This window comes from Neofelis nebulosa, chromosome 17 (assembly GCF_028018385.1).
Source record: "Neofelis nebulosa isolate mNeoNeb1 chromosome 17, mNeoNeb1.pri, whole genome shotgun sequence".
Lineage (NCBI taxonomy): Eukaryota > Metazoa > Chordata > Mammalia > Carnivora > Felidae > Neofelis > Neofelis nebulosa.
The window spans coordinates 4,933,659-4,949,997 of record NC_080798.1 but is presented as its reverse complement, the minus strand read 5'-3'; the positions used below and the strand labels follow the sequence as shown (position 1 = coordinate 4,949,997).

Below are 16,339 nucleotides of genomic sequence, written 5' to 3'. Positions count from 1 at the left end.
TTTCCGATTCTGTGTCTCCCTCTCTCTCTGCCCCTCCCCCGTTCATGCTCTGTCTCTCTCTGTCCCAAAAATAAATAAAAAAACGTTGAAAAAAAATTTTTAAAAAATAAAATAAAATGGAAGTTTACAGGACAGAGCTCTCATTCACAATCTCTACTTTAAACAGCAATTCCTACAGCAAACATAGAAGGAATCCTTCATTTTCCAAAGCAGACAACAAACAAGGTGAAATGAAGGAGGAAGCTTCCAGAATAAATGAGATGATTAGTGCACATCTTCCCATAAAGATACTTAATGATAACAGAGAAAAAATATCAACCTTCTAGTGGAGGGATCCAGCAGAGAGCACACAGGAAATAAGGAACCTGTAATGGGTGACACTGGGATCAGGTGGCTAATGTTCTTCAAAGAACACAGAACGAGAGCTGTGAAATAAATGTCCAGAACAAATATGTAAATCAGTCTAACAGCCAAAATGAAAATAACCATTTTATTCAAATATCAAGCCACTATTCCATGGCAAACAATTCAAATGGTCATCTTAGAGAGACTTATGGAGGAAGAAGAGAGAACAGGTAACTAAATGATATCAGGAAAACTCTGCAAGACCAACAGGTCAACCCAAATGATCTACCTCATACCTCATGATGCACATGCCATGTCAGAATTTTCATCTAATAAGTCAGAAATGAATCTCATAAACAGCCACTCAGAAAGTGAAAACATTGATGACAAAGGCACAGGAAGTTTATATTATACAAGAAAAAAGATGAAAATTATGATGTTACTGAGAAATAACGTACCCATTGAGTCTTTATGGCAGGCTGTGAGTTCTAAGTTCTCAGTGTTCTAGTTCCCCTGTGGCATTAATGTTGGTAGGAATATTAGAATACACATGGACAAATTATTTCACCATTGAGGAATGGAAGACATAAATTGGAAATTTCTTGTTATCATTCATAAGAAAAATAAGTTTCTGAAGTGAAATAGAGCATGAGATTTTCTCATTTTAGAAAATGCTTTTTTATCTGAGGGAATTACTGAATCTCAGTGTTGTATGATTAAGCCTAAAGCATCAGTGGGGCGCCTGGGTGGCTCAGTTGGTTGACCATCCAACTTCAGCTCAGGTCATGATCTTGTGGTCTGTGAGTTCAAACCCCACATCAAGCTCTGTGCTGACTGCTCAAAGCCTGGAGGCTCCTTCAAATTCTATGTCTCTGTCTCTTTCTGCCCCTCCCCCACAATTGCTCTGTCTGTCTGCCTCTCTCTGTCTCTCTCTCAAAAACAAACATTGAAATAAAAACAAAGATTATAGCCTCAGGAACATTGGAAAGCATAAACCGGAAATCACGTGATCCCTGTCTCCAGTGCTCCTGGGATTTGGACACCAAAACCCACTCTGTCCACCACTACTATGACACACTTCTCACGAAAACAGAAACTGGGAATGACTTACAATAGAGTTTCTCAGAATAGGGAGAATTCTCCAGGGCCTTCAAAGCAAAGGAGAAGCTTTCAGACTTTGGAGATACTCAACGCACAAGGGGAGTCTCCTGGCACTCACTGTGGATGTGATGGACCATCACTGGAGCAGAACAAAGAATCCTTCGAGAATGTAAGAGTATGACGGGTTGGAAAGCTGATGTCCCGCTATGAGTGGGACAGACATAAAACTGGGCTTCCAAACTAATTTCCATTCAAGGAGAGCTACTTGAGCCATATTTTAAATATTTGCATATCACCACTGTCATCTGTTTTGTTCATGCCCACCTACCTGCTGGTGAGGCTACCGTCTTCTTTCTCTTCACATCCCAGAGCTCCCTCTTTTGTTCCAAAAAAATGACCAGGTGAGGTTTCGACACAATGAGGCCTGATTATCAGAAAAAAAAAAAAAAAAAAGAACATGCCTGTTTCTCAGATTCTTTCACCCCAATACTGTGCTCAGTACACGAGAGAGGACATTGTAGAATTCCAGAAAATGGTTTCTGAATGCTGTTGCCCACAAGCCCCTTTAGTACACTTGACAGGAATTTCCAACGTTCACATAATGACCTCATGTCCAAGTACTACCACGACAGGAATGAGTAGCAGTTGGGAGCTTCAGTGGGCAGTACCATTTTATGCCACTCAATGTTTACAATTACCACTCATCTACAGATGATGATGCTCTTACCTCACCGTAAAGAAGGGGAATCTACAGCTGGAAAGGAAACCTCATGAAGATATTTCTCTATATCTACAAAATCTACTTCTTTCTCTGACTGCAGGGATCTGAATACCAGTCATGCAAGAGGAAGCTTCCAAAAGACAGTCTTCCAAGGAAGGAACAAACCCATGAGTGTGGTTTGGGAAGTCTGGAAGGAGTTATCCTCACCCAAGAAGAGGAGGTGTCCATAGGTCTCTAACATCACATCCCTGTACAGTTCTCGCTGACTCTGGTTCAGGCATCCCCATTCCTCCTGAGAGAATTCTATGGCCACATCCCTGAAGGTCAGCAGTCCCTGCAACAAATACCACAGTTAGCAAGTAGCCATAGGCAGCATTCATAATGGTACCTAAGATGCAAGAGGGAGTTAATGTCACCAGCTGGACCCCAAGACCTGATCTTCACTGCTTACTTGTTGATACCCACTGCCCTCAGTCCCTCATTTTATTTTAATTCTTCTTTCAACCTTATCTGTTACTTCAGGCAACAACACCCCAGGGCCATCATCTCTTGTGATGGAAACAGAAAGTATACAACAAAAGGTATGTCATCTGAGAAAGAGCTTATACCCACCCTGTCTGAGCTCATCCCCTGACTCACTCCTAAGCAAGTAGACAGTGGTGTCAACCACGGGGAGAGGATTGTTACCATGGCCTCATTATAATGCTAAACTCTCCACCTAAGAGCGAGCACAAACCTCATTTACTATGTAACATCCAGAGTAGGTATGGAACTGCTTGTTTTCAAAAAGTAAACATTCCAATGTGTATTTATTTATCTTTGAGAGAGAGAGAGAGACAGAGCAGGAGCAGGGGAAGGACTGGGAGGGAGACAGAATTGGAAGCAGACTCCAGGCTCTGAGCTGCCAGCACAGAGCCCAGTGCAGGACTCGAACTCACAAAACGCAAGATTTCGAGCACACAGACTGCATGATCATGAGCTGAGCTGAAGCTGGATGCTCAGCCAACTGAGCCACCCAGGCCCCCCTGTATACAACTGTTTTCTTCAGGCCCAAGTGTAACCTGATCTGCACCTTTACATAAGGTGATGGGCTCTCCCTCTAATTCTCCACCCTGACTATATATGAAACCATTCCCTTCCCCGGGTCTCTGCTTTGGAAGTGATTCCCTGTGATCTCCTTAATTGTTGAAAATCACGTTTCCTTTGTGTGACAACCCCAGCCGGTATAGATTCTATCTGTGACTCACCAAGAAGTGAATTCCTGTTTGTTTAGGTATATTGGGAAAACTGGTTCTGACTTAGAGGGGTTTCCTGCTTTCTGCAGGAAGACCTTTTTCAACACAATGGTATGCTTTCATCTATTTTCTTACTTTGAGGTAAGAACCAGTGTAAATATTGTGTTTATTCAAGCGAATTTATAAAATTAAGGCATCAACAAAGGCATCCATATTTTTAAATACTATATTCACATCACGTAGTATACCTGGTGTCTATTTCTTAGATGGAAAGTCTGGGTGTCTTACAATGTACGTAGCATATTCTAATATGAATTACAATTTCACAATGGTGCATTGAAGGGCTTTATTTTTTTTAAGTTTATATGCTTATTTTGAGAGGGGGGGAGAGAGAGCAAGTGGGGGAGGGGTAGAGAGAGAGAGAATCCCAAGGAGGCTCCCCACTGACAGTGCAGAGCCTGACTTGGGGCTCCATCTCAGGAACCATGAGCTACTGACCTAAGCTGAAATCAAGAGTCAGATGCTTAACTGACTGAGCCACCCAAGTGCCCCCAGATTCTGCATTGCTGACAAGACATTAGCCTATTGGCCAGGGAATAGATATTTGAATAACAAAGAGCAAGAATTCAAAGGCAGGAACTCATGGAGTACTTGGAACTAAATGGGTTTTATAACAACCACAGGTTCTACTAGAATAGCAAAAAAAGGCAACAAGGCACCTTTCTGAGCATTTCCTACTTAGTAGATAGCATCTACTCATTTTTCATAAATTAATGGAAAATGAATAATAATCATAATTGTAAACAATTATCACCTATGAGAGCAAACAGGTTATTCTATTTCTCTGTGGATATTTTGTCAAGCATCCAATACATGGAAGAGATTCCGTTTTAACCCGGGTTATCTGACCTAGAGCTGATCTAAAACGACACAGTGGTCAATATCCAGACGGGACCCTAAAGCAACGTTAGTAACATGTGTGAAAGCTGAAAAGAATGATGGAAACCAGAAAGTGTCCACACAAAATTGGTCTCCTGTTTTACACTTCATGCACACACCCATACATTTAGAAAGCAGTTATATACATATTAAAAGTGATAGAGTGGAGGGCCACCTGGGGGGCTCAGTTAGTTAAGCATCTGACTTCTGATTTTGACTGAGATTGTGATCTCCAGGCTCCTGTGTATGAACCCTACATTGGGCTCTGCGATGATAACAGGGAGCCTGCTTTTAAATTGTCTCTCTCTCTCCCTCTCTCTGCGCCTTCTCTACTTGTTCTCTCAATCTCCCCGTCTCTCACACAAACTACAGGAAACAAGGGAAGAGCAGAAAATGGTCGTGGAAACTAAGAAACATCCTCAATGACATTACACTCATAAATCTAGTTTTGGATAATGATGCTTAGGTCTTTTATTCACACTGTCAACACAAACACATTGAATGATATACATAAACCAGCTATTATTTCTGAATCTAGTATGATGAGGGATACAAACAGGAAAATGTGCACCTCCACCAGAGAAGCCTGACCTAGAGCCTGCAGAGTTTTAATAAGCATCAAGTAAGTGCTGGTTGGTACATTCTTAAGGCGTCTCCTGACTGCCTATACATCTCAATAAGTAACCTTGAACTGAATGGTAATCACCAGAGAAATCCTGCAGAAGCAGTTTTACACTCAGAAATTCAAAGGAACGGCCTCCTGAGTTGCTCAGTGGGTTAAGCCTCTGTCTCTTGGTTTTGGTTTCGGTCATGATCTCACAGTTCATGAGTTTGAGCCCCCAGGAGGGCTCCATGCTGCTGAGTATGGGGAGCCTGCTTGCGATTCTTTCTCTCCCAAATTTTCCCCGTTCCCCCCCACTCACGTACTCTGTCTCCTTCTCAAAATAAGTAAATAAACTTAAAAAAAATAAAAGGAACATTTGTGATCTAATACTGCGTGCAGCTCCCCTCCCACCCAGGACATATAAGCTTCATGAAGCCACCATATGGCTCCCTCTGCCCACAGGTCCAGTGTCTGTGTGACTCCAATAAGCTATCTTGCATCATCCAACATCTCCAGAATTGTTTCTTGACCATTGTGCTTGATGATCCCACCATATACTGTTTCATTGAAAGCTTTTGTTTCAGTCCTCATTTCTGCTCTATTCTGTTTCAGGTTTCGAAGGTGCAAGCATGTAAACTATGGGATTCTTCTTTTCTTGTTCTGAAAATACAAACTAAATAGAAGAATAGATTTGCATCAAGAATGTGGAGTAAACTAACAGTCTAAAGGATGGAGGTCCCAGTGATTTAGAACCTCCACTCCCAGAAGTCATTATCTCTACTACACAAAGGTGAGAGCCTTCATTGTCCAGTGGCAACGGGTGGGATGTGGGTTGGGAGCAAGGGGTCAAGAAAGGATTCTGGAGACCTCTTTGGTCAAAAAAGCTGTTTTCATGAAAGCACAGGGAGAGGAATTGTGGGCGCCAAGGGCTGCAGTAGGATTTGAGGAGACACTGATGGTATGCTTTAAGTTGGAGGCATAGAGATAAAAGAAGTTTCTAAAGCATTTTCAGATAGTTAAGAAGACTTACAGGATACTGGCAGTCTGGCTCTCCTCAAGCTGAGCTTCCCTTTTGCCTCTGGCAAAGCATTCACATGAAGGCAATTGTGAATTCCTTGAGCAATGTCATACTCTGCCTATATCTAGTGTTTATCAATGGATGGCAAACTGTAAGAAAATTTAATCCTGTCGACATTTCTTTTACCTCTGTTCCTTTCATCAGAAACTACAGGCAAAGAGAAACTTTGCCAGAAGAAAGATTGTTCCAGTTGAAATGGGATGGTTTCTGCATATCACTCGGTAAATCTACCTAATGAAATAAATTGAAATGAAATTGTAATGAAACAACCTGAAAATGGGGTATCTTTTCAACATTCTAAGCAGCAAGAGTCTTCCTTTTATCTGACAACTTTGGAGTTAATCCGGGCCTCATATCCATCCTGTGTATTTGTGCATTTTCTTCATCCTGGTCTCTAGAGAGGTGATTAAGCATCCAGATCTGACCTAAATGGGAACTGTTTTCCTTGAGTGCTATGCAGGACCAGACTCCACCAGCAACAGGAATCTTGGACTCAACGCCTTCCCCTGTGGATCGTTCACAAAGGGAATATTTTCAATAATTGCAGAACTTTAATTTGGAGTTGGAGAAGGGGGAGAAGGCTCAGCGATACAAGGGAAGAGTGTTCTACGAACCTAATCTTGAGTATCATCTGAAAAGGTTAAAAATTGGGTGAAAAAATAAAGCAGAAATCTCAGAACTAGAAAAACCAACATTTGTGATTTCAGTTTGCATGGGCCTTCAAGAGAAAAACAGGGCAGGGTCCCTGCCCTCAGATGCACAGCTTACCTGAGAACTGGCCATTTCTTCTTTCACCTGGTCCCCTGGGTTTCTTCTCTGAAGATTTTGCTGGAGATCTCACAGCTGCATCAGCAGAAAATGTCTTCCAAGCCACTAACACAGCCTCTACACCTGTAAACTGATCACCTGCAGGCCAGACTGAAATGTAGAAAAGGCCCAACTTCCTACTCCTTTGTGTAAAACGCTATTCAGAACCTTTTGAGCTCCTAATTGGATGCCAACCTCTGAGTTTCCCTCTTCTCCTTTCCACAGATGCTTCTCCTCCCACAGATGCCACTACACCCCACAAATGCTGCTACACCATAGGCACACTTTGTTACACGGCCTTGATCCTCTCCAACTCCTATAGAGGAGATCCTGGCACCTTTCCTAGAGCCAAAGCCTGCACTCACCCCTCCTAAATTGTTGGGAAACCTTTGTGCTTCATCCTGGATTCTCTTAGAATCACCTGGAGCACTTAATTAAAACAACACCATTGTTTCAACAAACATTGATTGACAGAATCTGGTGGGGGGGGAGGGGGCGATATGATCATTTTTTGAAATTCCACAAGTGATCCTATTGGGAAGTATTTAGGAAGGTGACCAGACAAAAAGCACGATCATAGCTATGGTTTTTGTCCATATTTAAATCCATGCCTTCTCCACTGATCAGAGTTTCTGGAGATTTACACATCCCCCCTCTTTCTTCTATGCAGTGGGAGACACCCTTCCACAGGGAGCTTTCCCTTATACATGCAAATGCCTCTTTCAAAAGGGTTTCAGACCTTTTCCTTTGTCTCCTCCTTTAAAGTAATCCTTATGCCAAAGAGACACTTTTTGGAATGGTAAAATGCTCCCATTCAGTAGCAAAGTTTACTTTCCTAATTCACCGCTAAACAGTTTTCCCAACTGAATGCATTTTTTAACTGCTTCCAGGAATATTTGAGATTTCTAATTCCTCATTATTTTCACTGAAATTTGGTGTTATCCTCTTTTCCTTATTTTGGCCATTCTAGAAAATATTGAGTGGTTTCTCACAGTAAAATATAGAGTGATCTAAGACAGTTGTGCTGCTGCCTGAAACTGAAACCACTTAAAAGCATAAAGTTAAACAATTCAAAATGGTACATTGAAACATCAACAAAGCTTCCTATTAAACTTAGTAACCTTTTTTCTCTTGGGGAAACCTCCCATAATTCCTTCTTAACCACCCCCCCCCCTTTTCTTTTAACCAAAGAGTACCAAACTGGAAATATGATGACCAATGTTTGTAGCACAAAAACAACTCTTGTCAAAACAAGATGGATCCTGTTTGTCCCTATAAAAATCCCCAGCCCCTTCCTCTGGGTGGGCTTGCAATGTTGAAGGCCTTAACCTACTTCAGCCTCTTCTGCCTGGGAAAACAATAAAGCTCTTATTCCTCTTTTGCCCAAACTCTGTCTTCACATTATATTTTAGCTCTGAAGAACAGAGGTCAGTTTTCAACAACAGGATGAATGTGTACGAGAAGGAAACATTTTCCTTCATCTGTGCTCTATTCTTTGGCCAGTCTAATGATTAAACTGACATCAGGCAGGTTCAAAAGAGAAAAAAAAGAATTTCTTGATGATGGGAACCTCAAAGATTTGAGGCTCAAAGACAGGCAATCGATGCTTATATGCCATTTGGAATGAAGGAGAAGGGGGTGGGGCTTTACAACTCAAGGAGGAACTATATCTACATGCAGTGAAAAGGGAAAGAGCAAATGTTTATCAAACATGTTTGCACTGCCACGCAGATAACTCTTTATAAATGGTTCATCGCTGGGGACACCTGAATGGCTCAGTCAGTTAAGTGTCCCTCGTTGGCTTAGGTCAGGAACTAGCAGTTGGTTAGTTTGAGCCCCACATCGGGCTCTCTGCTGTCAGCACAGGGCCCACTTCAGATCCTCTGTCTCCCTATCTGCTCCAACCCTGGTCATTCCATCTCTGTGTCTCTGGAATAAATCAATAAACTATAAAAAAATAAAATAAAAATTAAATGTTCATCTCTGCTATTAACTCCTTCCTGGTAGAGGTCCCTCATCTAATTTATTCTTGGTATATGTATCAGCCTCAGAAAAGAAGGACATTTTTCCATTGCCAGCAACTTAGAGGTTGCTAGAGGATATTTTGTTAAGTTAAATAAACCACATACAGAAAAATATATACTGTATGAAATCACATACACGCAAATCTTAAAAATGGCAAAATTATTAAAGATTAGCAAGTTTGTTGCCAGGGGCTGAGGATGGGGGAAATGTTTAGATGTTGGACAACTGGCAAAAGACACTACTAATGCAGGATGTGTGAGCAGTGAATGTTTACACCTCGGTGAGTGTGCTTAATACTAGTGTATTGTACCCTTGAGATTTGCTAAGAGAGTCTATCAGAAGTGTTCTCAAGACACACGCATACACACACACATATTAACAATGGGAGATGAGGGACATGTTTATTGGATACATTGTGGTAATGACTTTGTAAGCAGGACCCAAGGGTAGAGGAGCACCTGGTTCCAGTGGCCCCAGACAGACCCAGTTCTGCCACTCATGGCTGACCAAATCCAAGGGCAAGACAGAGGACTTTTGTTGCCTCAATTTGACCTCAAACTTGCTTACTGGGTTCCTTCTAGCTTGTCTCCTGGCTCAGGAGGAAGACCCTGAGGACAAAGTATCCCTCAGGGGAACTGGAACTACCCCTCAAGCCTCAAGGACTGCCCTGAGCCAGAAAGACCCCACCCTAGACTGACTCCTAGACAATGGCAGACTTCACTGTCTACCTGCAGGTCCTGACTCCTTTTGCCCCTCCACCCACCTCTCCCCTTTTCCCTTCCATACACCCGGAAGTGTATCCAGCACTTTGGAGACAGTCCTTGAGACGTTATTCAGCCATCTTTGCAGGGTCAGTCTCCCTGAAATAACTACCTCTCGTGTTTCACCACCTCTCATCTCTCTGCCTTTGGATTTTGTCAGTGGCAAGTGGCCAAACCTGGTCTGTGTGGGTCCCCCAGAGAAGGCAAGAACAGCAGTGGGATGAGTGGTGATAAAACAAGAAGGAGATTTTTTTCACGGAGGCCAACACTGAGAAGAGAGGTGACCAACAACTCAAACACTGTCCCCAACCTGCTGAAAATCCTTCCAGGTTTATATAAAGAAAATGTAGGACGAAGGGTGGTGGTACATGCAGGTGATGAAGGTCAGGCCAATCACTGCACTGCTGTGAGGCATGTGGGGTCCTGCTGGCTCAGGGCAGTGCCTGGTGCTGGAGGGGGTAGTTTCCTTTCCCTTCTTGGGATGCTTTGCCTGCTGGGGCTTCTTCCTGAGCTAAATGCTGACCTGGAAAGAAGAATGGAATCCGCTAGAAAGTACAGACAAAGGTCAAAAGAGAGATAGTTGAAGGCACTGCTGGGTCTTCTTTCCATTTCACAAAGTCTATGTATATTTACTTTTTAACACTTGACTGACCTCTAGATGTTCAGAAATGGAAAACAGGGTAATGAATGGGTTGGCTCCTGAAACTCCCATGGAGCACGAATGTCCTATCCCCTTTTGGGGGTGTCAGAATTCCTGTCTCTTTCCAGTTGTTCAGGCTGAACTAAGAAGTTGACATGAGACTGGGTGGCTCAGTTGGTTGAGCATCTCTTGATTTTGTTTGTGAGATCAGGGATTGTGAGAGCAAGCCCCACATCAGGCTCTGCTGTGACAGCACAGAGCCTGTTTGGGATTCTCTTTGTCCCTCTCTCTCTGCCCCTCCCTTGTTCTCACTTGCTCTCCCTCTCTCTCTCTCTCTCTCAGTCTCCCATTCTCTCTCTCTCAAAATCAATAAACTAACATTTTAAAGAAAATCGAGACTGGCAAAGACTATCCTTGTAACCTGTTTCTTTTCAAAAGAATCAATTGACATCGAAGCTCAATATAGACCAAGTGAACTTCAGCACATCTATCTATTTCAGTGCCTCAGCCTGGAAATGTCTATTCATTATTGACTACCTACAAGCATTCTTTTTGTATGTATCAGCTGACTCATCCGCCTGCATTTTCTTCTGTCCCAGGCAGTTCACTATTACATTTATGACTGAAAACACTTAAATATGCTAATGGATTTCCTTGAGCATTTCATCTATCAAGACGTCAACATTTCTCCTAGGACACAAGGCACAGTGTTCAACCCTTGGTCTCGAATGCCTGCATTCCCTAAAACCTAGCTTTCCCTACACCTTCACCTGTGGTCAGTCATATTAAAGTTCAGAAACAGTTTCCCTTACCCCTATTTCTTGAAGGACCTTTGAGCTGTCTTTGTGCATCAGTCTTCAAACTTCATGCGCAGATAAATGTTGCACAACTATAATCTCTCATATTGAAAGATACACATTCAAAGATAATTCAAAGTATTTCTTCAATATTACAGGACAAACTGTTATATTACTGATGAGATTCTGGCCTGATTGCTGGGGCCATTAACAACATATTTGAACAGCTATTTATATGACAATTATAAAAGGGTTCATTTTATGCCTGTAATTTATTATTTATTACTAGAATAGATATATTTTGGTTAGCTTATTAACTAATGTATTTTGTGTGTGTGTATGTGAGAAAGAGAGCACAAGAAGGGGAGGAGGCAGGGAAGAGAAGACAGAATCCCATGCCTTTAGCACACAGCCTGATGTGGGGCTGGAATTCAAACCATGAAAACAGGACCTTAGCCAAGATCAAGACTCTGAGGCTTAACTGACTTGTGCCACCCAAGCATCCCTAGAATAGATTACTTTAGTCACAATTTTACTTACAAGGTCACTGATGTATAATTGATCTTAACACTCTTGGAGGCATGAATATATAAATGGTTGACAGGAAGAACAACAGACTACATTTTTCTCATGTGATGGGAGGTTTTGTAATTTCTCCAGGCTACAGAGAAGAGCGTGAACACGTAGTGATTGTCAGTCAGGATAAATATCCTGACAGTTGGGGAAAATGCCTTGATTAAGCCCCAGTTTTTACTTCCTTCCAGGTGGCCTACTGAAAAACAGAAAAATTGTAATGATGGAACAGGGTATAGAAAGTTGCAAAGATGCTCCCTAGGACAAGGATGTTTGGGGTAGCTGTTATGTCAGGACACTATGTACTTGTGATTACTTCCTATCAATAGGTTGGCTCCTCAGCTTGTGCATGCACAAAGCATGAAAACCATAAATGAGTTCTAAACACAAAATATATGAGGTATAAGGATCATCATCCAGTATAGATGATGTGCAAGCCTGCAAAAAAAAAAAAAAAAAGTCTTAAGAAATGTAGAAAGAGTTAAATCATACAAATATCTTACTTTGGCCACCGTGGATTGAAACTAAGTTGTTCTTTGTTTTTAATGTTTATTTATTTGAGGGAGATTGTGAGCAAGTGTGAATGGGGGAGTAGCAGAGAAAGGAAGAGAGGCTCCATGCTCACTTTGGAGCCCCATGTGAGGCTTGAGCCATGCCCATGAGACCAAGACCTGAGAAAAATCAAGAGTTAGACCCTCCACCAACTGAGGCACCCAAGCACCTCTAATTCCATTTTTAGTTATTTTAAAACCTCATACTGTTCTCCTGAATGGCTGATGCACCACTTTGTTTTCCCACCTACAGTGCAACAGGGTTCCCCTTCTCTTCATCCTCACCAACACCCATGGTTTCTTGTGTTGTTAATTTTACCCATTTTGGCAGGTGGGAAGTGGTATCTCATCCGTGTTTTGATTTGTGTTGCCATGATGATGAGGGATGTTGATCATCTTTACATGTGTCTGTTAGCATTCTGGCTATCTTCTCTCAAAAAGTGTCTATTCATGTCTTTTGCCCATTTCTTATCTGGGTTGCTTGATTTGTGGGTGTTGACTTTGAGAAGCTTGTATAGATTTAGACTTTTCATTCAAGTCTCAATTGCTGAGTCTTCCCCCTCTTTTCAAATAATTGGGTAAGGTTTGTCCTGTTTTAGTAAAGCATATGCACTTTCAACTGTAAGAGAGAAGTTTGGAATCAAACTTCAGAAATGAACAAACAGTCCCAGAGAGTCTCAGAATTGGTACTTAGTTTCAGGTTTTTGATTCCCAGGATGTCTTGAAATCTAGTCCTTGTTCTCACAGCAGGTGACTTAAATATCTAAGCTGGTTTTGAGCAAACTGCAATTTTTCTTTGGGCACCTTATGTCTCTTTAAAGCCACAAGTTTTCACAGGTGTATGCTGGTGTCAGGCAAAGAACATTGAGAAGGGGAACAGAGAATGAAACTATGTCATACTATAACAAAGGAGAGCCTGCAGAAAACTTACTGTCATGTAGTATAACATTTAAGGTTGTCACATATAGAATGGACCCTCTGTGGAACCCTGAGGCATTACTCAACAGGTGTATTGCCATTCCTCCCAACTGAAGGTAAAAAGTACTGACTATCCTTATCAACTGGACTATTTTGAAAAGGACTGCATGGGTGTTTCAGGGAACAATCAGATTTCAGTGGGAATCGACATCACTAGTGGATGAACGTTGGGAACAAAAGATAAAGACAGATAGCAGTGTTATTTTTTGCTCAGGGGTCCTAGTCAAACTTCCATCCTCAGCCTTTGGGTTTTCTCTCAGGTACAATAGGGGTCATACAGGGACCAGTATCCCCTTCCCTTTCCAGGACTCTCCTTCCCAGGAACCTCCTATCCCCTGGAACCTCCACCCCATGCTCTCCAGCCCCTGCCCCCCATGGCTGCCATGGGCCGAAGTACAGGCCTTCGATGCAGCTGTGGCCCAAGATGGCTTGAGCATGACCATTGATCTAGGGCCTAAGCCTTGTATTCCTCTATTATGTGCTTGCTGCACTGTTGGGTTTCCTTATTTATGGGGCAATGATTAATTCAGGGCAGAGATTTTGACGGATCTCTTTGAAGCTTGATGAGTGATGCACTGTGGAGTGTGCCAGTGTCAGTTGAACATTTTCCTCACAAGAAGGTTGGTAGCTCATCGAATAGGACTGATCATTTGATCAGTACCACTAACCTCAGCTAAAGTGCCATGAGAGACAGAGCATAGAAAACACGTTGAAATGTCATTTATTTCCCCTTGTTTCCAAATGTGGTTACTACTGTCAAAATCTAGATATTTTCCCCTTTGCGGGAAAAAGAATTTCTGCATGACATTTTTCAAAGAAATCTCAGTCCAGTAAATGAATTGGGGCAGATAAACTAAGGAGAAATGGGTGTGTAATGCTCAAAAGGCCTAGACACAAAGGAATAAATTCATAGACAGGGACCCATTGTTATTTATGGGAGACCCATATTTTTCAAACTGTTTTAGCTCTCTGAGGCAGGGGCTGCTGGTAGCACTGGGTTTGAGCACTAAAAGTGTAGCTCAGCTGTAAGGACAGAAACAGTTTTATTCCCAGTGCAGAGAGTAGTTTCTCCAAGCCAGTTGACAGGGAGGACTAGGAAGATGCCTGTGGTTCCTTGGAGCCCTGTCATTGGGAATTAGGGAGACATGGAAAAGGTTGGCTAAAGAGCTGAAGGTGTGTTTGGCTCTTAAATTTGTAAGTCTCTTTTTTTCCAATGTCCAGAAACTCTGATCACTGGAGAAGAAATGTGTTTAAACCTGGATAATAACCAAAGCCTCCTTACTTCCCTAAATGGTCCCCAAAGGGATCCCATGTGGAGTTTCAAATCCGACCCTTGCTGTTGCCCCCCTCCTCAGATTCTGTCAATTGGTGTGGATTGAAACAACAGTGTTTGCTTAATTAAGTGCTCCAGGTGATTCTCCCTGAGGCCAGAGTCAGTTGGCAAGGCTTCCCATTAATTTATGAGATTTGAGTGCAGGCTTTTGCTCAAGGAGAGGTAACAGGGTCTCCTCTACGTGAGTGTGGGAGGATTAGGTCTGTGCAGCACACCGTTCCTATGCTGTAGCAGAATTTGCAGGTGCCTTTGGGATGGAAGCCACTGAAACTATAGAAGAAAAACTCAGAATTGGGCTCCAAGTACATAGTCTCCATTTCTGAAAAGCTCCTGACACAAAAAACTAGGACGTTTTGTCCTTCTGCATTCCAAAGCCCCGCCTGCCAGTGAGTACTTTTCTTTTGAAGATGTTCTGTTGGTGCATTAAGGGCATTTTCTCCTGATGCATGTGTGATTTGTCCACAAATACCTTCTGAGAAAGAAATCTAGAGGACAAGGGGAAGAAGAGGAAATGGCCAGCTCTCAGGAAAGTCTGGTGTTCCAGGTCGGAGGCCGTGTCATCTTTTCCCCCTAAAATTCCATGCATGTAGAAATCACAAATGTTGTTTTCTCTGTGTTTGGTGTTTCTGCCTTATGTTTTCACTAAAGTTTTACAAGCTTCTCAGGAATGATACTCAAGGTTAGGTCCTTAGAACTCTTCTCCCCTATAAACAGGAATCTTCTCTACATTCTCAAACAAGGCTTTCACTAGGACATCAACACTTGTCACTTTGAGGTAAAGTCCTGCAAGTATTGCAAACATTCCCTTTAGGACAGATCCAAAAGGGACGTTGTTGAGTCCAAGATTCCAGTTGCTGATGGGGTCTGATGGTGGGATTTCAGTCAAGGAGAACTGTTCCCCTTTAGTTCCCCATTTAGTACCTCTCTGTAGAGCAGGATGAAGAAAATGAAAAATACAAGGCCCCCAGTATCTTAGGAATCCTCTTAAGCATATGGGAATCCTTCTGGAGACCTCCCTTTTGCCTTTCCCTCCCCTGGCTGCAGTGTCACTCTTCACAACCCCACTGTGGATCTTGGTGCCCACAGGTCCTCTCTTTGTGTTATAATAAAACAAACTTTTTGGACCTAATAATAAATGCAAAAAAACAGAGAATGGATATGAGGCCTGAATAACTTGGAAAGTTAAAAAAGCAGGGAGAGAGCAGTCTTGCTTTGTAAAATGTGAAAAAGATACTCTTTAAAATATACTAGACATGACAGGACAGGGAAACAGCCATCTAAAAGTGGGGTTTCTCCCATTCAGATGGGGCTCCCAAATATGGGCCGATGATCCTGTGGAAGCCAACGGCATGAGTGGTGAAAAGAATTCATCTGTGGCAGAATAAGATGTTAGATTGATGAAAACACCCCAAAGGAGTGGTGGCCAGGACAGCAGATGAGAGGCTCCTGCTGTGAGCAGTGACCTGGGGCTGATTTTGCAGGGGGAAGATGAGTCTGTATGGTAACTTAATGGAATTTTCCCTCTTGTGGTAATTCTGCCTGGTTGTAAGTACCCACTTGTTAGTTAGTTAGGGCCTCTACATATTTTGAGGCAGGTCACCTGCTGGGCCTGCCTCTCTTCAGCCAGGTGGGCCATGTGGACTCCTCTAATACCTAGTGCTCAAGGCTGTTTGTCTCAAAGCAGCCTCTACTGAAAGTGTATGTGATTGAAGTTTGTATAAATCCACTGTATTCTCTCATAATTAGACTGAAAATCAGATTCACTGTTTGGGGGCCAACAGAACACACCAGGGATCATGTGTCCTTTGGTGTGTCTTAGGCACTGATAGCAATTTGTTTCCTTACACTTCG

At 42.5% G+C, this 16,339-nt stretch overlaps 1 protein-coding gene across 1 annotated transcript; it reads right to left on the bottom strand.

Moving 5' to 3' along the window:
* Window positions 1–723: 723 nt before the first annotated feature.
* On the bottom strand, window positions 724–16,124 carry LOC131500111 (zinc finger protein 100-like). The gene is made up of 4 exons (XM_058708849.1): window positions 16,089–16,124; window positions 15,216–15,413; window positions 2,375–2,507; window positions 724–1,870 (listed from the first exon to the last, which is right to left on the bottom strand). Exons 1-4 carry the CDS (start codon window positions 16,122–16,124, stop codon window positions 1,761–1,763), a joined length of 477 nt encoding a protein of 158 aa, XP_058564832.1. The 3' UTR covers window positions 724–1,760.
* Between the last annotated feature and the right edge of the window lie 215 nt (window positions 16,125–16,339).